Source organism: Hakea prostrata, chromosome 5 (genome assembly GCF_041222555.1).
Source record: "Hakea prostrata isolate BN-2017 chromosome 5, UWA_Hpros_2, whole genome shotgun sequence".
Taxonomy (NCBI): Eukaryota; Viridiplantae; Streptophyta; class Magnoliopsida; order Proteales; family Proteaceae; genus Hakea; species Hakea prostrata.
Genome location: NC_142604.1, coordinates 59,307,182 through 59,331,682, shown reverse-complemented (window position 1 = coordinate 59,331,682; position 24,501 = coordinate 59,307,182). Strand labels below are relative to the sequence as shown.

At 42.1% G+C, this 24,501-nt stretch overlaps 1 protein-coding gene across 1 annotated transcript; it reads left to right on the top strand.

The window, feature by feature from the left end:
• Positions 1–312: 312 nt before the first annotated feature.
• On the top strand, positions 313–24,501 carry RPL21C (Ribosomal protein L21). Its single transcript, XM_089154894.1, has 5 exons — positions 313–728; positions 853–933; positions 23,303–23,404; positions 23,483–23,557; positions 24,228–24,501. Exons 1-5 carry the CDS (start codon positions 375–377, stop codon positions 24,297–24,299), a joined length of 684 nt encoding a protein of 227 aa, XP_089011020.1. The 5' UTR covers positions 313–374; the 3' UTR covers positions 24,300–24,501.

The following is a 24,501-nucleotide window of genomic DNA, read 5'->3' as shown; positions in this document are numbered from 1 at the left end:
TAAGCCAAGCGGTTAGCCACACTGCTACATAACCTGGGAACATAAGAAAACTTACAATCCACAAAGGACATACCCAATTACTTTGCAAGTACCTAGAAACATCATATTAGAAGGATGATTTTTTTTTTCAGGTAATCAAGTTGAGGTGCATCATATTCTCAAAGGAAATTCATTTCTTTTTTCTTTTCCAAATAAAAAAAATGTTAACAGGTATAACAGTCATTATATATCTGATTTTTGGGAAAAGGGCATTACAGTCATTTTAATCTTCGACAAAGATTAGAGGATAGGATAAACTTCCTCCGAAGAGTTCAGATGTTAGAAACGAGAGTAGGGGGGAGCTAGACGGTGTAGAGCTCCTGGAGCATTCAGCAATGGCGTCGGTGAGACTAAGCTTCTCTTCATGGACACCGAAAGCAGTAACAGCTCATAAGCAAAACTCAAAAGCCACTCTTTTCTCCAAGACTAATCTCAGCTTTATCCCTTCTGCTTCCTTTAATCCTTCCGAGATACTTACCTTCTGTCCTTCCCTGACTTCTCCTGTATTGTCTCGAAACTCCACCTTTTCGTTTGTAACCAAATCCACCGAATCTGAAGCAACCGTCGTTGAAACTGAAGCAGAATCTGAACCGAGTGTCGTTGAAACTGAACCAGAATTTGAACCAGACAAACTCCTTGAAACACTGAAAGAAGTTCCCAAACGCGAAGAGATTTTTGCTGTTGTCATGGTGAGTGAAATAGAAATGAAATTTTTTTTGGAGAAATTCGGATGATTTTGTATTTACCCAGATGGCTTTTTGGATTCTTTCTTGTGTTTGAGCGACTGGGTCATGTTTTGTTCCATTGATACAGGTTGGGTCTCGTCAATATATTGTTCATCCGGGACGATACATCTATACACAAAGGCTCAAAGGTGCCAATGTAAATGATAAGGTAATTGATTTGCAGTATCGGGTTTATTTACTGGTTTGTTAGATTCCTTGGGAATGTAAAATGTGCTTTTCCTATGTTGTATGGCCTTCTTGGAGGAATGAAGGCTCCAATGAGTAACTCTGCTATGTCTTCTATATAAGAAACCAGGCTTCTTATAAAGCAACCATTAAGTATGAATATAACATTATACTGATTAAACATCAAGTCCATCAGATGATTAGAAGCTTGTGATTTAACAGAACCATGACATATCATATGGCACTAGTGGTCCAAAGTGGGCAAAATAGAACAAAGCCGCTGTTTTTGTTATTAGAAAAGTAGGACCGTAGAAGCTGTAGGTGTTGAAACCAAGGGTTTAGCGATGGGGGATTTTTTAAGGTGTTGAATGAGAGTTTTGCTGGCATATGAGAGTCTTACTGCCTACTGTAAGTTTTAGGATGAAATTAATATTGAGATGATGTTGTCTGGGATTATTAGTATGCACATGAATGCGTACGAGTCTATACAATCGCTTAGTATATAAATGGATTGCCATGCATCAAAGAAGAAACATTGACCAATGCAAGCTATGTCGTGTTAAGGACAAAGTGTTGTGGAAGCTTGAGGAAGCATATACGAAAGCTTCATGAGTCCCAAATCCATCACTAGTTGAAGACATGGGAGCATCGTGAAGAATACAAGCTCTATAGGAATAGGATTATTGTTATTTATCTATAACCATATGTATTTGGCTCTAGCTTAAAAGCCACAAATAAGTCAGCTAATCCATAATGGAATAATGCTCCAACTTAAGATGTTGATTTTGTGACTCAAATTAGGCTTGGACATAAGAACATAGACGAATGTATAAGCTAAGGAGAGAGTGCAGTAAAGTATCCTGTATGAGGATGCCTTTTTGGATACCAGCTGTACCGTTGAAGTTAAAGTTGGACATCTTTCTGGTTGGAGAATCTCCGTTTAGAGATATTTCCATGTTTCTTGATGGGTAGGATTATCTTATTGGGTTGTGGTGTGGACTCCTATGTCAGATTTGGGTAATGATTTCTTGATATGAGTATCATCTGATAAGACTATCAAAGATTATACAATTATAAGATACTAGTTTGTTAAATCTTTTTCTCAAACTTGAAGGAGAGGATATTGTATTGAATGGTACGGTTAGAAGAATTAGGATCATAGTGGTGTCACAAATGACAGCTGCTTCTGGCTATGATTGACGAATATGAGAGTGACTTCAACTTATCTGAACAAGTGTCATGTTCTATGTATGATTTCTCAATGCTTCTTAAACATGTAAAGGATTACTGTACTCTGGTTTTAGTCCTGTCCTCTTTTCTCTTAGTCTTCCTTTGACTTCTTTTAATTCTTGCTGAGATATTATATATTACCCTCAAACTAGAAGTTAATCTGTCCCCATGGAGTAGTTTTTTAGTGATAAAGATAATACAATTTAATTTAATAGGCATTTTGCTGGTCATGAAGTACAATTCCTATGACAGTTTTTTTTGGGTGAATGTCCTATGATATTCAGTTTCCAATTTAGTGTTTTTGGATTTATTACTTTGTTACTCACAGTTGTGGTCATTACGTAGGACTTCTATGATAGTTTACTTATTTCATTTTAGTGTTTTTGGATATATTATATATTAGGATCTTAGTATTTTCCCTGTAACCTCCGACAACCTCCTATGGTACTCCTGATAATTCTGGCACTGGTTCCCTCCTTACCAAGGGCCGATCACTCATTGAATACCACTGACATTTTTAAATGGTAATGGAACAAGCAAATAATAAACAATGAAATGGAATAGGCAGCCTTATAAACATTTGAATGCATACGAATCCCTTAACAGTCGCCAAATTCCATTACAAACATCAAAGCCCTTACCCTAGCATATGGCTGCTAATGCTACTAAACCACTGAACTCACCCCAGTTCACTCACCTGAGAGCCCTCCTTTCACTGCAAGCCAGCTTATACCAAAAACCTAATTGATAACCCCACTTCTCTATTCCCCTACTTTCTCTTAATATACTCCTAGACAATCCTAACTGCCTACGCTTTCCCTTGCAAAAAATCCCTACATGAATGTGGCTGCCCCCAATGAAACCTCACCATGTGTCCCTGTGTTGCTGAGCTCATTTTGTCCCACACGTCTAGTTGTATTTGATCCCCTGTCCCTCCTATATGGTGTGGTATACGCCCCCGGGATATCAATGTCTTATCATTATCTTTTTGCTCATAGTTGGGTAGGCAATTGGGCGTAGAGAAAAGGCCATAACTGGAGAGTCTTGACCAATTTGAAAGATCATTCGATGTAGTTGTTGGAGGGGTGCTAAGGTTAAAAGGTACTTGCCTATTTACCCCAGGCATGCATTAATGACTATTTATAATATGGTAATGAATAATCATTATAGTTATTTTATATGCAACATAGGAGTTATGTCAGCGTAAATATCATATTATGCTAATAATTGTCTAATGTGAAAAAAACTAACATATAATAAGCGAAGTATATGATATGTAGTAAGTGTTCTCATGGAAAATAAAAGAATGAACTTGATGCGTCCAAAATCTGCTAAGCCCTTAGATCTCCTTAGAATGACCTGCAAAATGAAAGCGTCAGATGTGGCCCGACCGCTGGGGTCGGGAGTCCACCTCCGAAGGCTAAGTCAGTCGATGAACTTAATCATAAACGGCTCTGCTAGAAGCACAGAGCTAAGGAATGAATAACTGGAATACGATTTAGATCATAAGCATCTGAGTGTTTACGTCCAAATGTGTGTGTATGGATCTCCCCTTACCTTGTAGGTAGGTGATGTTTATATAGAGTGTACCTTCGAATCTTCTTCGTTGGATGTATTTGAGCCTTCTTCGGATAGTCGTTGGATCCTAACAGTTAGATCCGTTGAGCGATAGACTTCTACTAGTTTGAACTAGTAGAGGACTCCTAGGATAACCTCACGGTTATTTGATGGTTATCCCTTCAATAGTGATAAGTGACAGCCGCCAAGTTGTGTCTGCCATCATTAGGGTAATTAACCTAATCCATAAGTCGGATTAGGGCGTGCTTGTGGCTGATTTAGTTTTCTTCCTCAGCAAGCTATCTCCTGGACCCGGCTCGCTCGGAAGCGAGTCGATTCTTTTCGTCTCGACCGGAGTCGAAGGTCAAACCAAGCATGAACCAGGTTTGATCATATTTTCTCCACATCATGAGCCCCCCAGACCAAGCGTTCGGTCGATCCCGAGGGCTTGGTTTTTAATTGGGTTCTTCGTCAAGCAATGGTCTTTGCATAACCCACTAAATGTTATGTCACATTTAATGCGGTGGTCACTTTTTCCTCGAGCGTTGTGAGGGCAATGCCACATGTCCTTTTGCAGTCGAACTATCGTGGTTCACGTAACCTAAGCGACGGTTTCTGAACTCCTGTTTGGGATTCGTGAGTTCAAACTTTCAAAACGTCTTCAAATCTCGATCGTCGATGCTGAATTAATCTCGATCGTTCACGTCTTCGAACACTCGTGCGGGTGCTTAAAAGCGGTTTGTTGTCTTCGTAGGTTTCATTCTTCTTGTCTGGAATTTTGAAACCTCGTCGTCTCCTTCGCGCCTTCTCGTTCTCGTGCTTTTTGCCTCATTGAATCAGTAAGTTTACTGATCCCTTTGCAAAGTTAACTTTCTGTCTCCAGGTTTTTCTTTCTTCTTTTTGTACCATAATGAGACTTTAGTAATGGAGGACAGTAGGGTTTCTTCCGAAGCTTCCCTTGTGCCTAGCGCCAGTAAGAGTGATAATGGTAACGAGGCCTTTGTTTCCCCTTCCTCTGAGCAGTCGGATAGTGATAATAAAACCCTAACTGCTCTCTGGCGTGACTTCGCAGAAGTTAACTAGAAAAGATTAAAAGGAAAAGCTGAAACTTCTTCTGCCCTTCCTGAGTCTGGACCATCCACGACTCCTAGGGTGATCGCAGAGTCTTCTGGGCAGTCAAAACAAACTTCCAAATCTAGTGGTGGACCTGATTCTGTTGCCTCCTCGTATAAGGAGGAAACTCTTCTTTTGGCCATCCAGGGTTTTGATTTTCCTTCCTCTTACCATCTTAGGGCTCCCAACCTTGATGAGAGGGTTGATTCGACCCTTCCAGGCAATTTTCCCTATATATAGATGCACTGGAAAGTGGGGTTTGCTTTCCTTTCTTCAATCCTCTGTTTGCAGCCATTCTGAATCACTGGGACATTTGCCTTGGAATGTTCCTTCCCAATAGCTGGCGTCTCATCGTCGGTTTCTTGGGTTTATGCTTTGAACTTGGCATTACGCCTTCTCTTGCTCTTTTTGTGCATTTTCATTTTCTTTATATCTTCCATCCTCCCGGTTGAGTTGTTTTTTCCAAGCGCATTAAGACTGAGCCTAATTGGAGGGGCATCGTTTTTGCTAAAGGAACTTGCCCTTTCAATCACAAAGGATGGTGCAAGCGATATTTTTTCTGTCGAGCGCCTCAATCAGATCTCAAAGGTTAATGTACTTCCCGACTGTCTGGAAACATTATACTTCATACTCTGAGGGTAACCGAGTCCTTCCCTTATCCAAAGAAGACAAGACGGCCGTCAGGAAGATCAAATCAATTCCATGGTATCAAGAGGTACATGGATATGAGATGGAATACAACTCCATCCTCCAGTACTGGGGACTGGCTCATCGTGAGCTTCTTAACCATCATCTTTCAATTTTCTAAGAATGATATGCCTTTTTGCAATCTTGATTTTTGTCCTTCTTTGCAGTGCCACCAAGAATGAACCCTGAAAATCTTCGGGCAAAGGCTGTTAGGGCCGTGGTGACAGCTGAGCAATGGTCGCCTCGAGCCTTGACTGCTGGACAAGTAGCCTCTGTTCCCTCTCCCGACCCTTCCTACAAGGGTATCAGAAACTTGAAGCCAATGGTTGAGGCTTCGGGAAGAGGGAAAAAACCAATGGTGGAAGAGTCTGATATCCCCTCCGTCGCTCGAACTAAAAGGAAGCACGATTCAATTGATGCTTCCGCCCCGAAAAAATCCAAAAGGAATAAAGATTGCGAGGAGATCTTCATGCCTCAGTGGACACTGACGCAGACTGATAGGGCAACACAAGACCCTGAGAAGGCTGCAGAATGGAGTTCTCTTGGTCTTATGCCTGTTGATCGTCAGGCCTTTGAAGCCTTGGAAGATGATGCTCTCGTTCGTTAGTCCACCAGGTACCGTCTTTCTTGATTTTTCATCAATTGCTTTTCATAATCTCTTATGAGTTCTTCTGATAATCTCCTCGTCATCAGGAATGCTGTGTTGAGCTTTTATCAACACATGGAGGCATTGAGCCGAGTTGGTCGCAATGGCTCCTTGCTGCAGACTTGTGAAGAGAATTTGGTGAAGGCCAATTCTGAAATAGACCGGCTGAAGATAGCAGCCGAAGAGCTGAAGGTGAAGCACGATGAGGAGATGAATTCCTTGAAAAAGGATCTTGACTATTCAGTCGCCCGTGCTGTTGCTGCCGAACGCTAGGCTAGGAAACAGAAGAAAGCTGCTACGTTGTTCGGTGAGAGTCTTGAGCTTAAAGCCATAGAGAACTAATGTATACTGAAGATGGCAAGTTCTAGCAAGCCTGAACATATTAAACTAGAGCTTCAAAGGGATTGCATTCGGAAATACCTGAACAACGTTCCTTTCTCTAACCTGTTGGGCGCCTTCAACCTTCAAGCTTACTGCGTGGGGCAGAATGATGTTTGGGAAAAGATCCTCAAATCTAACCCTTCCTTCGACACAACTCATTTTCGTGAGGTGTGTCACAAAGAGATCTTTGGGAAGCTTAAGTTGGCCTTCCCTGACTGAGCTTTGAGAGAGGATGATCCTATTCCAGCTGACCCGAATTATGAGGAATATCTTGCTGATTCACCGCCCCTTCAAGAAGAAACTTCACAGCCTGCCGCTGAAAAGGATCCTGAGGAAGACGTTCCTGAGAAAGACTCCTCAATCGATAATGAGGAAGAGTCTTAGGGAGTCACCCTTTTTTTTTTTTTTTTTTTTTTTGTAAAGCTTGACCCTCCATAATCAATGAAAATAGAACTTTTTCAATGATTGCCTTAATATTTCCTCATCCTATATCTAAAAGCTTGTCTTGGAAATAAAATATAAATGATATAAATTATCACTTAACTTCTTGTACCTTGACGAGGGATGACCTTTGGGATATCATGAAGAGGCGTTCGGGAGAGATGTTTCAGCTTCTATCTATTCCCAACTACTCTTTCATTTATTACGAAGTCCCAACGTCTCTCTGCCTTTGTATACCATTCACTTCTCCCAACCAAAGTTCGAAATGTCGAGCCGTGTCGCCGTGTCTCCGTGTCGGTCCTTGGCGACATGGCGACATGGCCGACATTTCGCCAAAAGTCGGGTGACTTTTGGTAGGGGTTCGATGAAAAATCGAACCCCTGTTTCGATGGGTTTTTTTGGTCATTTTGACCTGAAATTTGATGTGTAGCCTAATTTGAGGCCAATAAACACATTGGTAGTGTTATTTTGATCTAAAACATTACCTAAACTAATGTTCTTAATCGACCCATGTCCTACTATACGCGGACGAAAGCCCCAAAACTAAAAACCTAAAAACTCATAAAACCAAATCATATAAAGTCTACAATTCATTGTACAAATACTGTAATACATAAAGTCATCCAACCATATAAAATCTGAAACTCTCAACTGGGCAAGTCGTGCCTAGGTGGATCGAACTCCTCCGACTCGGATTGTCTCCAGTGATGCCCCCCAACAAATTCACATACTCATCCCATCTCATACGATATTGAAAATGGTCTAAGTAATCATTAACTGCAGTTCTATAGCGGTCATCTTCCGCTGCCATGAGAACTCCAATTTGAGGGAAGTGAGAATAGGGCCAAGGAACGTCTCGCATGCCATCGGATGCCCTTGTTGGTACGAATGACTCTGATTGTGAAAGAGGGAGAGGGACACCATAGCTCCCATGATACGAAGAACTAGAGGGGTTACTAATTCCCATATCATACTGTCCATGTGAAGGAGGGAGAGGGACACCATAATTACCCGTAGGCCAATAACTTTCTTCGTGGAGCCTACGAGACTCATCCAAGCTCATGGACCCCATTGATGCAATCGCTGCATCCCAAGGATTAACATAGTCATGGCCAGCTCCCCTCTGATGGTGGCTCGGCCTCGTATCAGGATATTGACGACCACGCTGATAATCACCACCATGATCATAATCTTGAGTGGCATGATCAAAATGACTCTCCCTAGTGTATCCGGGGTGGGGGCTTGCTTGTGTCTCCGGTAGTGGAACATGTATACGCTCTCCAATGCCTCCACCACCACCACCACCACCACTACCACCACCACCACCACCACTACCACTACCACCACCACCACCATCATCTCCACCAGTCTGACTAGGCGAGAGTGTGTCATCGGGATTGTCGTCCTGCGGCTCCTCTGTGCCTGGTGCAATCATCCAATCCTCATCAGCAGTGGCAGCTGCCTCTGCATGTGCCTGACCCTCTTCAGTGGCCATATACTCACCCACATTAACCCCTGCAGCTTGAGCTAGTTCTGGGTCAGGCCTCCCTCCAGGTTGGTCCAATTCCGGCTCACCCCTGTCCAACATCCACTGAGTGAGGGGATCTTGGTCATCTTTGGCAACATCAAATATATCATTGAGATTGATGTATTGCCTTTCATTCTCGAGCACTGCTCCCCCGGCATATTGCAGCTTCAACCTCATATTATAGTGAATAAATACGAGGTCATTTAGACGCCGGCTTCCCAACCGGTTCCTCCTCCGGGGAGTGGATCATGCTGAATGTACTCCAATTCCTCTCACATCCAGAGGCAAAGCAAGTCTGAGACAAGATCCTGATTGCCAATCTTCGCAAGTTTGATGCACTATTGCCATAGAGATACCACCATTCAGCTGCATTATCACAAAAACATTAAGTTAGAAACTCAAAAGTCAAAAGACTCAAAGCATTTATGCATCTAAGCCCTAAGGATCTAACTATATAAGTATCTAACCTAGATCCATGGTTTCTCTGCCCCGTATAGCACCAGCTCCACTAAAAGACCCAAATGTATCTCTAAACAATTTGATCTGCAATAATACAATCATTAGTATTGATTGGTTATCTAAATTATTTAAACAATTAATACAACTCACTAATCGTTTGAAATTCCCAATGTCTCACCTCATTGTGGCAAAATGATTGGAGCATCTCATCCGGCTCCAACTTCGTTATCACCCGTAGCAGGGCATCCAATAGGTTTGTGTCCAATCCTAAATGTTGACTATATTGATAGTTAGGGTTTAGAAAATATGCTGCATAATTAAAAAAGCTTAAAATTAGTACCAACTACCAAAGTACCAATACCTACAATGCTACAAGCCCACAAGTCTACAAGACTACAAGTCTACAACTACAAATCAACAACCCGAATATTTACTTACCGGCCCTATGAAGAGGATGCATCAGATGAGCTGTCCATCGTGCATCGACAATATCTAAGAATGCCCGATGTCCTCTAGGGTTTGCTGCCTTTATAGCATCCTTCATACGCTCAAGGGATGCATACAAGTGGGGCATAGTGGGTCCCCTCAAGGAAGAGTCCACCATACGCAAGACCTTTACTATAGGATCTATGGTCCGCAACACTACAATAACACATCTCCGTAAATCATCGGATGATATTGTGTCTTGTGCGGCACGCCCATTGGTCGTGTTGAATTATCACAAACTCATTAAGTCAATAGACAATAAATATCATACAAGATAATCATAAACTCATAATATAAATATAATAATTTATAAGATGAAATAGTAGATAGTTATCTTACTTGGATCCAGCCCAATTAAACCACTCTTGCGATGCAAACATGGATCTGAGGCCCGACTTCTTATCTTGCATGCTGCTCAAGGCGACGAAATTTGTCGCAAATCTTGTCGGACCAGTCGCACCAACTCACCTCCACATGATCTCCGCATCATTGCCAAAGCAACGTTATGATTGTAGATGAAGTTGGTTACCTGTCTTGCACTCTCAACGGTGTTGTGGACAATGCTGATTTTTCCAATGTCCTTCAAGATTAGGTCAATTGAATGTGCAAGCACAAGGTGTCCACATAAGGTTATAATCAGGTGAAGCCATCAACACTTCACCGGCCTTCTTATAGGTGGAGTCATTGTCAGTGACAATTTGCACCACATTTTTCCTACCAACCTGGTCGATCACATCCTGCAGGAGACCCATGATATATCTGTGGTCTTTCATATGACCAGTAGCATCCATCGATTTCAAGAAGACAGCTTCTCCAATCACAAGATACCATGAAGTTGATGATGGACTTTCTCGTCGGGCCGGTCCATCCATCGAGACATGATGGTGCATCCATAAGTATCCCAAAAGGGTTTCATACTATCAATATACTCCTGCAGCTCTTGCTTCTCCTCTTGAAGGAAGGTGGTCATCAACTCTGTAGGGTTGGGACCATTATATCCAGGGCCTACCGCTGCAATAGTATCAATCATATTCGTATAGTATGGACCCTGTCTTTGTGTTTGGTTGGGATGTGATTGTAATAAATCCACTTTGACATTGCTTTCTTTACCTTCTTTGCCATACCTTTCCATGCACCAGATATCTTGGGCTGCTTGGCCCCTTTTCTCCTGAATGTATCAGGATCCTGCTCCATCGTCGGGTCTGGACGGCGTGGATAATCAGATGGTTGCCGTGGTAGTGGCATTGAACGGTCTGAACCTGATGTATGGGGGGCCCGCTGACTCTGTGATCTGCCAAACATGCCAAATACACCACCCCTCCCCCCAGAAATCAGAAGGTCTAGCCCCTGTAGGCCTAGATGGACCAGCTCCTGTAGCTCTAGCTCCGGCCATATCCCTGCTCCCCGATGGTGCAATCGTCGCTCTCTGCCATGGCCCGCCGCATATCCCTCTCCTCCTGATCTCTGTCCACATCAACAGGATCAACATCGCTATCATCATCTGAATCATCCACATATGATGACGGTCCCGCACTGCATCATCTAGTGCTCTGTTGACTTTCCTCCAATCATCTTTCTTCTTCCCCTTTTGTTTTTGTAAATCCCTGAGTAACTTGATTACATCTGGATGGGCCTCTGTGCATTTAGTCACATCCTTTGAACTCCCAGTGATGTGACCCTTGAACATACTGATGCCACATGAGTATATTCTTTTGTGACAAAAATTACACTCAGTTTTATTTTTGTCTCCATCAATAGCCGTACAATATTGCCATGCCGGGTCGGGTCCTCCCTCCCTCTGCCGATCTCTCAGGGTTGTCCCACGACCCCGTCCCCTCCTGTCCCTCGTCCCCGTCCACCCCGGGAAGACCCAGTTCCCCCTCGACTCCCACCAGCAGACATGATGACTGTTGCATTCAAATAACATTAACAAATAACAACATCATTATAATTGTTTATACACATATAAACAATCATATATGAAATTATGAATATTGCATGTATGATATAATTATAAAAATAGGCTGCCCATATCAAAACCGGCGATGAAGCCACATGGGCAACACAACCAACGGTTGAAAAATACTTATATAATTATTCCATAATTTTCAAAACATTTCCCCCCATTTCCCCTATTTTTTGCATTTTTCATAATTATTGATATTTTTATTAATATCAGGATATTTTTTGAAAAATAAAATAACTTATTTTTGGGTCAAAAAATATTTCGACTCCGTGAGTCCGTAGATCGGCTCACGGAGTTCCACATATGTTTTTTCTATCATCATACAACCACTGTATCACTTAAAAAGTAATCATACAAGATAATCAAAATATCATTTTTTACCCACAAAAATAAAAAAAATAAAATACTTTGCGGAAAAAAATTCCGACTCCGTGAAATCGTAGATCGGCACATGGTATTCAACATATATTAATTTCAAAATCATCCAACATCATATAGCATGCATTTTGTGAAAAATTACTTGGATAAGAATGGTTACCTGTTTGATGAAAAAACTCTCAGATCTGTGCGAAACGGCTACTGATCGACAGAAACAACGTGATATCCGGCAACAAGGAAGCAAGATGTACCCGTAGATGTCGAAGATCGGACGAAAATATAGTGAAAAGTGCGAAAAATGAGAGAGAGAAGCTCTGGAGAAGAGAGAGAAGAGAGAGAAATTAAAAAAAATCAAACGAAATTCGGGCGAAATTCGCCCTTTTATCGCCATATCGTTAATGGTCGATATTTCGACCGTTAGCAATATATCGCGAGAAGTCGGCGATTTATCGACCGACTTCTCGCGATGTCGGTGTCGCTGGGGGGTGTCGTGTTGCCCCCTAGCGACATGGCGACATATCGCCCTGTGTCGGCGATATGTCGCCGACATTTTGAACCGTGCTCCCAACGAGTTGGAAATACAAATATTATTTAAGTGGTGGCGCGACGGTTGGAGGTATTCTCGCATCAGGTGCATAGTTCCACGTGGCTTTCCTCTGATCGTTGATCTTGCTTTTTGAAGAATTCGAAGCGTTTCTTCGATCCGGTCCTTTGGTTGCCTTTGGCTTTCAACCGTCGCCTCATTACCTGCGGCTATTTAAGTCCCTTAAGGGTACTCCTCATTTATCCTGCTATCTGCAAGTTAGATTTGCAAAACAAAACGACATTCCGTCTTCCTTTGATGCATTCATACTTTTCGTATTCCAACAATATTTTCGATCAGCATCTGAACAAGTAAGCTTTTTGCTTTGCGTATGTCACGAATCTCCTCTCCTTCTCCCTGAGTGAACTTCACAATAGTAATACTTGGGGTTCACTTAATGGGTATTCTGAGTAGTTCATATTTGTCTGAGAACTAGGGTTTTCCCTTTTTCTATATGTTGTTGGATTTTCGTATTGATACTGCCTTTTCTGTACTTGCAGTGCCTCCCAGAATCGATTTGAGCTTTATTAGGGCGAAGTCCTGCAAGAAGACTGTCCCAGTACCGACGTAGTTTGATGCCAGTGAGGTGATTGCATCTGGTGAATCTTTTAAACGTAAGGAGACTGCTGTTGGTGAATCTTCGAATCAGATTCCCCCAGTTTCTACTGATGCTCCTCCTACGCTCCCTCTGCCTGAAGAGATCGTTCGGTCTTCCCAGGAATATCTTAATCCCTTCGTCGCTGCCTGTACTGTTGATGCCCTTGCTGGAGAAACCATTCGGGATTCTCCGAAGGTGACCCTTCGGACATCTAAGGCAACTATGTTGGCATCTGACGAAAGCGCAGTCCCAGCAGGTGCTGCTTCTATTTCCAACTCTAATGCTTGTTTGGCATCCTCTTCCTCTCCTTCTTTGGAGCTGGAGGATTTTGCCACCAGGAAGCCCTGCCGGTTGGCAGATGATGTAGCTCATCCTTCTTGTTCACTGAGGAAGTCTGAATTAGTGTCAAACGAGTTTGACAAGGCGCTGGAGTGGTGCACTGCTGTTCAAATGCCTAGCCAGAGCAGAGTTCTTTCCAAACTTCCAGACGATGACTTTATGAAGTCATTGGTAATGTAAGTTTTTCTTCGTTACCTTTTGATTATGAAGATTATTCTTTTGCTCTCGACTAACTCGGAAGTTGTTGCAGGAGTCTCACTGGCAACTTCTACAACCAAGTGGAAGCAGCCTCTAGACTCAGGAAACTGAGTAATGAAGTTTCCAGGCATTGGGAAGACTCCAAAGCCAAGGATGCTGAAATTGCTCGCCTTAGGAAATTAGCTTGGGAGGTTGCAGGAGAGAAGAATTCTGTGATTGAGCATCTCCGTTCAGATTTGGATGATGCCAGGGAGAAGATCCGGCGGCTGGTACGAGAAGCAGGAAAGTCAGGGGCGAAAGGATTTGAAGCGTTACCCCAAAGGCAAGTTGTCATTCCCTTGCCCGAATCCCTTCCAACTGACGTTCGCAGAGCTTACATCTTCAAGTATTTGCACAGTAAGCCCTTTATTGACATGCTGAATGCTTATAACTTGCAGGCATACCGGGATGGCGAAAACGAAGTATGGGAATCGATATTAAGGAAAGATCCTCATTTCAACACGACTCCCTACAGCGCTAGTTGTCATCCTGAAGTGTTTGCAAAGCTGTGTCTTCCTCTTCCCGACTGTTCCAAGGGTACGAACGACCCTCTACCTCCAGATCCGGATATCATGCATTATCTCGATGATTCCCCTCCTTATGCTCCTTTCCAAGGATTCAGTTATGAAGAGCTTGCCTTGAATGCAGGTTTGATCAATGATCAGACTTCTTTTGATCAAGCTGGATAAAGAGTAGGGAATTGCAGAGGATTTTGATAACATGCTTTTTTTCCGACTCTTTTCTTCTTCTTGAATTTGTGTTGCTTCCTGACTCTGTATTACTTCTGGCAAAGCTCTTTTAATCTTGTAACTTCTTGATGATGTCTTTCTCATTTGACCGAGTGAAGATTGTACCCCAACATTTGTTTATATATATGCTGGTTGTAAAGGTTGGCCTCTTCTGGTCGTTTAAAGAAATAAAGAATTGAACTTCATCTTTGAACTTTGCTAGTCACTTGAGTCATTGTTGCAGTAGGTCTTATAATGCCTTTACTTAGAGATTTCCGGAGAAATTCAATAAGTCTAAGAAGGAACTCACTCGGGTTTGAAACCGATGCCTTGTAGAAGGACCCACACGGTTTTTAAACCGATGCCTTTACTTAAAGATTTCTGGAGAAATTCAATAAGTCCGAGAAGGAACTCACTCGGGTTTGAAACCGATGCCTTGTAGAAGGACCCACACGGTTTTTAAACCGATGCCTTGTAGAAGGACCCACACGGTTTTTAAACCGATGCCTTTACTTAAAGATTTCCGGAGAAATTCAAAAAGTCTGAGAAGGAACTCACTCGGGTTTGAAACCGATGCCTTGTAGAAGGAACTCACTTGGGTTTTAAACCGATGCCTTGTAGAAGGAACTTACTCGGGTTTTAAACCGATGCCTTTACTTAGAGACATTCCGGAAAGATTCAATAAGTCTGAGAAGGAACTCACTCGGTTGTTAAACCGATGCCTTGTGGAAGGAACTCACTCGGGTTTTAAACCGATGCCTTTACTTAGAGACATTCCGGAAAGATTCAATAAGTCTAATAAGGAACTTACTCGGGTGTTAAATCGATGCCTTGTGGAAGGAACTCACTCGGATTTTCATCTGATGCCTTAACTTGAGAAACTCCGAAAAAATACAATAAGTATGAGAAGGAACTCACTCGGATTTTTATCCGATGCCTTGTGGCTGGATCTGTTCTTGAGTGTGGTGTATGATGCCCCCCAATCAAAAGATAGTTGTTGAAAACCAATAATTGTATTGATTGAGTTGAAATTTGTTACATTATGAACAAAATTGATGATCTTCAAGGATAACATTTTTTTAGATGTCTGGCATTCCACAAACGATCCAACTCTTTCTGGGTTGTCATGTTCTTCAGCTTGTAAGCTCCCGAACCGACTGGTTTTATAACCATATATGGTCCTTCCCAAGAAGGGTCCAATTTTCTTTGATGGCGTGGATCTGAAGCTAAGGTATTTCTCAATACCAAATCTCCTGCTAAGTACCGACGATTCCTCACTCGGGTATTATAATGTGACGCTATTCTTCGTTGATAATGTTGAGTTCGTGCTATTGCTTTTGCCCGAACTTCATCCAATAAATCAAGACTATTAAGCAGTCCTTGCTCGTTTGCTTTTTCTTCGAACTCTCTGTCCCGCAAAGTTCCCGCCATTACTTCCCACAGTGCCAACGCTTCGGATCCATAAGCCAATTTGAAAGGAGTTTCTCCTGTGGGTGTTCGAACCGTAGTTCGGTAGGCCCACAATACATTATGCAGTTCTTCGACCCATAAGGCTTTATCGGCCTCATGTCTTCTCTTTATTCCCTCAAGTAGCGTTCGGTTAGTAACCTCTATTTGTCCATTGCTTTGGGGGTATGCCACTGATGACATACGATGCTCGATCATGTAAGTTCCACAAAACTGCTCAAATTGTGGACAGTTGAATTGAGTGCCATAATCGGTCATGATTATTTTGGGCATCCCGAACCGATATATAATCGACTCGAGTATGAACTTCTCCACCTTTCTTTTAGTGATTGTTGCCATGGCGCTGGCCTCAACCCATTTAGTGAAGTAGTCAATTGCTACTATCAGAGATTCTCTTCCACCCGACGCCTTGGTGAATTTGCCCATGATATCGATTCCCCACATCGCAAAAGGGATGGGATCTAGAATTGATGTCATGGTTTCCGCTGGGCGTTTGGATACTGTAGCATGAACTTGACAATTGCTACACCGGCGAACATATTCCATAGCAGCTTGTTGGATCTTAGGCCAATATAACCCAAGTCTCAGGATTTTGTGTGCCAGGGCTCGTCCACCCATGTGAGCGCCACAAATTCCTTCATGTACCTCGGCCAGAGCCAACTCGGCTCCTTCGGGACCTAAACATCTCAGAAGGGGTCCAGAATAAGATCTTCTGTACAACCTTCCGTTTTGCATAATGAACCTCACTGATCGTATCTTGACTAATCTTGCCTCTTTTGGATCCTCCGGTAGTTTATCATCTTTCAGGTATTCAACTATTGGATCCATCCAGCAACGCTCTGCTTCAATATAGGAAATTTCTTTTTCGTGATAACTCGGAAATGTTATCTCTTCAATGTAGACCGAAGGGTCTAAATTTTTTTCTTTGGCATTGGCTAATCGGGATAGCTCATCTGCCACATGTGTTTTGTCCTTGGAATCTGACATATCTTCAAATTCCTGAATTCTTTTTGCAATGCTTGCACAATCTCTCGATATTTCTACAAGCGAGGTTCTTTAATACCATACTCACCCTGAACTTGATTGACAATAAGCTGAGAGTCACTATAAATAGTTACATCTGCTACTGCCAATGCTTTTGACAATTTGAGTCCAAATATCAGGGCTTCATGTTCTGCTTCATTATTGCTAGCTTCGAATGCAAATCTCAATGCATATCAAATGATAAATCCTGCTGGACTCTTCAAAAGAATTCCAGCCCCTGCTCCGTCTTTATTATTCGAACCATCCACATATACTTCCCAAATGGTTGGTATAGTGGGTTCTTCAACAATGTTCTCCATTGGTGCGGTAGTTTCTACTACAAAATCGGCTAGTGCCTAGGCTTTGATTGCCGTTCTAGGCTTAAAGCTTACTTGGAACTCACTGAGTTCAACTGACCAGGCTACCATCCTTCCAGACAAATCAGGTTTACGAAGAACTTTACTAAGAGGGAAAGTTGTAAGTACCTCTATTGAGTGAGCCTGAAAGTATGGCCGTAGCTTCCTAGCTGCTGTCATGAGAGCTAGAGCCTGCTTCTCGATCTGAGAATACCGTGTCTCCGCATCAAGTAACACATGGCTGACATAATAAATAGGCCATTGCCTCTTATCCTTTTCCCGAACGAGTACCGCACTGACTGCCGAAAGGGATGCTGCTAAATATAGTTGTAAGACTTCTCCCCTTTCGGGTCGGGATAAAAGCAGTGGTCTTCCCAGTGTTTCCTTTAATTCTTTGAAAGCTTTCTAGCACTCTTCAGTCCAATTCGCTTCCTTGCTGCCCCTCAAATCTTTAAGTGCCTTGAAAAATGGTAGACACTTTCCTTCAGATTTTGAAATGAAACGGTTCAGAGCGGCTATTCTCCCCGTCAAGCACTGCGCATCCCGAACAGTTTTTGGGGCTTCCATATCAATTAAAGCTTGTATTTTGGCTGGATTAGCCTCAATACCTCTCTGTGATACCATGAAGCCCAAGAATTTGCCTGAAGATACTCCAAAGGCGCATTTCTCCGGATTCAGCTTCATTTGATATTTTCGCAGTACCGAGAATACTTCTGTTAAATCTGCGATATGCTTTGCCCTTTAAATGCTTTTTACCAGTATATCGTCAACATAAGCCTTGACATTTTTCCCGATTAGGTCTTTGAATATCTTGTTGACGGCCCTCCGATATGTAGCTCCTGCATTTTTCAGGCCAAATGGCATGACTTTATAATAAAAGTTTTCACGATCGGTAATGAAAGCCGTAAACTTTTCATCCTCCTTATTCATGAGGATTTGATTATACCCTGAGTAGGCATCCATGAAACTCAAAGTTTCATATCCTGCAGTTGCATCTATCAAGAGGTCAATCCTGGGCAATGGATAACAATCTTTAGGACAAGCCTTGTTGAGGTCTGTGTGGTCTGTACACATCCTCCACTTCCCATTTGCCTTCTTGACCATTACCACGTTGGCTAACCAGGTTGGGCATTCAATCGGTTCAATGAAACTAGAACTCTTCAGTTTTTCAACTTCGCCCCGAACGGCTTCGTATTTTTCTCTGGAGAAATTTCTCCTTTTTTGGATAACTGGTTTCACCTTTGGATCTATCCGGAGTTTATGCTCTGCAACATTCCGATCGATTCCTGGCATGTCTTCAGCAGACCATGCGAATACGTCACTATTTTGTTGAAGAAAAGACTTCAACTCTCCTTTGAACTCTTCCAGCTGCTCAGATCCGATATAAGTAATCCTTTCTGTATTATTAGTAAACAACTGGATTTGCTCCAACCTTTCTACCGGCTTGGGCCTTTGCATTTCTGCTTCTTCCCGATCATCTCGTACTTTGATTGGTAGGGCAATCACCTTCCTTGGGCCCTCCTTGTCCTTCAAATAGGCAACATAGCATTGCCGAGAGATCCTATGGTCAGATGAAACTTGACCGATTCCCATCTCTGTTGGGAATTTTATCTTCAAGTGCTTCGTAAGAAACAATAGCACCTACCTTGGACAAAGATGGCCGCTCGAGGATAACGTTGTAGGCCGGAAGTTCCCGAACCACCAAAAAATTTATTCGAACGGTAGATTCCTTGGGAAAACTCCCAATCGATAGGTCCAACTGGACAGATCCCTCTGCTATTGCTGACGATCTTGCAAAGCCATATAAATGTGTGGATGATGGCTCCATCAAGTCTTCATCCACCTTAAGCTTTTGATACACCTCATAAAATATTAGGTCCGCAGCAGACCCTGTATCAACTAAAACTCTATGTATTTCTCGGCGCGCGATCTCTACCTTGATGACTATGGCATCATCATGAGGTAAACAAACGCCTCTTTCATCTTCTTCGCCAAAGGTGATAGAATCTTCACCATTTGGCCTCTTACGCTTTTGCGTTTCTCCGGTTCCAACAAATTTAGATTTTGTTTTCAACCTCCGGAGTGATTTGGGTTTGGGGCCTCCAAATATTGTAAGGATCGGTGACCGAGTAGCATCAATCACCTCCTTACCTTTTTTAGACCTCGGAGCCTCCTTCGGTTGTTTTGGATTAACCGAATGGTTCCTTTTGGGGCCAGCCTCACGTGGCTCCTCTCTTCTCTTATTAACAAAATTGGACAAATGTCCCTGAGATATTAATCTCTCAATATCTGCCTTCAAATGACGACAATCATTGGGTATAATGACCGTAATCCTTGTGGAAACGACAATATCTTTCTCGATCCTGTTGCTCTCCGGGTTTTGAAGGAAGCTTTGGAGGCCACTTCAAGATATTTCGCTTTTTAATGATATTTAAAATATCAGCCCGAGGAGTATTTAATGGAGTATACTCACTTTTACCGGTAGATCTCTGCCGCCATGCCTGAGGCTTTCCAACTTGATCACGAACATTCTGCTTTGGCTTCTGCTTGTTCTCAGGAGCCTTTTGTTCTTTGGTGGAGGCTTTATTGTCCCCCTGGCGTGCATCTAAGATTTCTGTGACTTCCGCCTGCTTTTGGCATCTTTGTACCTACTTAGCATAAGTTGTAGGCATATCTTGAAGTAATAACTCCAAGAGTCTTCGGTTAGTGAGTCTAGTGAACAAAACAGTTTTAGCTACTTGCTCATCTAGATTCTCTATCTCCATTGTAACTCTATTGAATCTTTTCAGATATTCTCGGATCGATTCGCTCTTCCCTTGTCTTATAGTAAACAAGGTTTCCTTGGTCTTTTTGATCTGGATTCCACTCTGGAATCACCCTATGAATTTGCGTGCCAACTCATCGAAGTTTACGATCCTTCCTGATGGGAGGTTCGAAAACCATTTCTGTGCCGCTCCGGTTAAAGATGAACCAAAAACCCTGCAAAGAATTTCATCAGAATTACCTGCAACTGCCATAGTCTGCTGATAATAACCGATGTGGGCTGTAGGATCTCCAGAGCCGTCGAATGTGGAAAAAGTTGGCAAACGAAAATTGTGAGGAAACTGGTATCCCGCAATTGGCTCGACAAATGGAGTCTTTCGAATAACTGAATAGATATCATCAGTTATCCTTCATCTAGCCAATTGTCCCAGCTTTTGATTAATATTGGCCAATTCCTGACTAATATGTGTTGAATGATCTTCTGCAATACGATCACGACCTCGAACAAAACGATCATCACGAACTACTCGATCATCACGAACAGCCCGATCATCATGAACAGCTCGATCATCACGAACAGCTCGTCTAACAGTTGGCGAGTGAGTTCTCACTCCTGTAACCAACCTCGTATTCGAATCGGTTGTACTTCCTTGCGGTCTGTCAAACCGATCGTCCCGCCTAGGTAGATCGTCGATTCTCCTAGGCACTCGGTCACCTTCACGAAAGTTCTGACCGATATTCTGATCTTCAATCAATCTCTGATCCCGTGGCAATACACGCCTCCCTGCATCGCGATGATCAGGTTCTTGTGGTAATACCACTCGTCTGGTTAGCACACGGAGTGCTTGACTTACTTCCAAAAGTTGGACTTTCAATTGATCCAATTGATTTTGGAGTGTCTCTGGAGGATTGTGTCCCCCCTGACCGGCATCTACTTCGAGAGGTGGTAAACTTCCCTGAGGAATATCTGGATTGTTTACTCCAGGGATTTGGACACCAGTATCGCATTGTGCAGCGGCTGCTGCTGATCTAGTCACCATAGCTTTCTGAATCGATTTCCCACAGACGGCGCCAAATGATGTGTCCAAAATCTGCTCAGCCCTTAGATCTCCTTAGAATGACCTGCAAAATGAAAGCGTCAGATGTGGCCCGACCGCTGGGGTCAGGAGTCCACCTCCGAAGGCTAAGTCAGTCGATGAACTTGATCATAAACGGCTCTGCTAGAAGCACAGAGCTAAGGAATGAATAACTGGAATACGATTTAGATCATAAGCATCTGAGTGTTTACGTCCAAATGTGTGTGTATGGATCTCCCCTTACCTTGTAGGTAGGTGATGTTTATATAGAGTGTACCTTCGAATCTTCTTCGTTGGATGTATTTGAGCCTTCTTCGGATAGTCGTTGGATCCTAACAGTTAGATCCGTTGAGCGATAGACTTCTACTAGTTTGAACTAGTAGAGGACTCCTAGGATAACCTCACGGTTATTTGATGGTTATCCCTTCAATAGTGATAAGTGACAGCCGCCAAGTTGTGTCTGCCATCATTAGGGTAATTAACCTAATCCATAAGTCGGATTAGGGCGTGCTTGTGGCTGATTTAGTTTTCTTCCTCAGCAAGCTATCTCCTGGACCCGGCTCGCTCGGAAGCGAGTCGATTCTTTTCGTCTCGACCGGAGTCGAAGGTCAAACCAAGCATGAACTAGGTTTGATCATATTTTCTCCACATCAGAACTTAAATCAATGTAACAAGGTGTGCTGTTGCCTTGACAACTATGCTTGTAATACATACCTGTAACGTGTAAATTCATCTCACTCATAGGAGCTAAAACCAAGCATCAAGAAGTTGGTTTTGAGGCTGGTTTCAACCACCTATAAGCTGAGATATGATCGAATATGGTTGAAACCTGGCCAAAACCTTTCAAATTTTCCCAACCAAATTGATGAGGTGGTTCCAAGGCTCACATTTGGGTTTCTTTTGTCTGAGTTTTTGCATGTTACCTATTCTCATTCCTTTTCTAAACACAATGCATGAGCTATTTTATTAGAGAATAAGTACTGAAAATGGTACTTGTGGATTTTAGCCCGAGTTTAGTAGTGTTGCTGAAATTCTGAATTTGTTTATGAAGTTACAAATTCTAATAGCGATATTACAAACTCAAAGTTCTAATATAATTAAAGTACAAGAGGACTAGATTCCGTGGATAGTTTCCTGGTGGTCTGCGAGGTGCATAGCCACTGAATATTTTCGAGCTGGTCCTTTGGATGTGCTACACATGTATCAAGTGACATGTTAAGTGCCCATTTCTGATAGCCCACAACTGCCTATCTTTTTTCCTTAACCTTGAAGTACGCATGGGGATGTGAAAAGCTTCATCCAACCGCAAAGTGGTAGAATGCCAAGTTGTCACACACGGCAATGACAAGGCTACCATTGCTAGATGATCGGCCACACAATTGGCCTCCCTAGGAACAAAATCGAAAAGTCAATCAGAGAAAAGGAAGAGAAATTCCTGATGTCTGGGAGCATAGGTTGGGAACACAACTGCCTATCTGCATGCCCCAAGTTTACCAGTGACCATCCATCATATGTATAGTTCATGCCTTTGAAAGAATGAATGAAAGAAAGAAAGAAAGAAAGAAATTCTACCATGTATTTGGGGGTGTTGTACAAAAAAAGGGTATTAACCTAAAGTGTTTGAGTTTTCAAATACTAGCTTAATTAGGTTAATGCAGCTTGCAGATGCACTAAACAGCGAAGAAATGTGGGGTCCTCCACCAAAACAGGTCTCCCAGCATATGTGAAACAGAAGAGAGCTGTGTCAAAACATGTGAAAGATCGAGGATTTTGGTCAAATGACTTGAAACTGGTCAAGTTCCTGAATTTTTTTAATATTACAGCCATAACTTGTCTTGGTTTTCTATGAAATAAGACATCTTGCAGGTTTTGGTCAGTTTTTGCAGACTTCTTTCTCCATGGCTGAGACATTAGCTTGAATATTTTTGCTTCCTGGTTTCATGTTGATGGTGACATGCTTTAGCCAATGGTTGCTTACAGGAGATGAGATTTACATATTTTAAAATGACTGAAATTTTATTAACATACGTCACATAAATGGTTGTCTGCTTTTTTTGAAGTGAAAAGTTGAAACTTAACAGTGTAAGCAACTCAATATATTGAATCCTTTTCTCATATTGTATCATTGAATTTGATGTGTATATACGAAAATGAGAGATGTTGAAAACAGGGCGAGTTAGTTCCTGTATTCATTCAATGAGATAGGACTAAAATACCTCTTCATATGCCACTGTACTCTGTTTTTCGTCTCTGTAGTGTCACAATTTTTCTGCTTTGGTTTTCATGTAAGTCTTTGTCTTTTTAATGCAGATAATCTTGAACAAGGTATTACTGGTAGGCACCAAAACAAGTGCATACATTGGTAAACCAGTGGTGCCTAATGCAGTTGTGCATGCAGTGGTTGAGGAACAGGTGGGGGCTTACCGTGTCCCTTGGGAACTTTTAAGCTACTTATGATTGCAATTGCTCAAATGTACTATTCTTTTGCAGCTGTTAGACCGCAAAGTAATTGTCTTCAAGTACAAGAAGCGAAAGAACTATCGAAGGAATATTGGTCACAGACAGGTATTATGCAGATTTTTACTTTGAACAAGTTGCATTGGCACCCCAAATTGGAGCCCTTAAAGCACTGACACCCCACTTTACGTTTGAAAAACACAGACACTCCAAAATTGAATTTTAATTGGACACATTTGTCCAATTTGTCAATGAAAACCGTTAAATCATTGTTTATTTTTTTCCCTTCATTTTTTAATAGGGATATCTTTGGAATTGAAAGAAAATAAATAGTGATTTAATGGTTTTTAATGACAAATTGGACTTTAGTGTCCAATGAAAATCTAATTTTGTGGTGTCTGTGTTTTTCAAACATAAAGTGGGGTGTTAGTGCTTTAAGGCCTTCATTTTGGGGTGCCCGTGCAATTTGCTCTTTGACTTTTATCATATGAAACCCAAATGTTATAACAATGATTAATGATCAAAGGGGTTCACTATGTCTCTGCTTGGATATGTTCCTTAGTTTTCCCTTGCTTTCTTGGTATTTTGGGCAATAGGGAATGGTTGGGAGTCTTGGGATTGTGGGAAATGTTTTCTTTGAACATTTCTCTCCAAAACCAATATTTTCATGTGTCAAATATTTTACCTTTGATCAAACATCCACAGTTGGAACATAATCCTTTCCATCTAAGTGCATTTATGATTCTGCTATGTTATACTGACAGAAGTAATTTTGCAGCCAATCTCAAGGATAAGGATAACAGGCATCACTGGTTATCAAGACTCACCAGCAGCTGCCCTGGAGACGTAGGGTGTGATGGACATTTTGTTAAGCTGGAAATTGCTTTTTAGTTTTTGTAAATGTAGTTTCTTGACTTTCTTCCAGTAATGTAGAGTTTCGTATGGATATATTTTTGGGGTGGAAAACCATAATGATTTCTTTGGCATTGGGTCTATTTACTGAAACAAATGCTTCTTACCCCCACAGGAAAAAGAAAAAAAGAAAAAAAGAA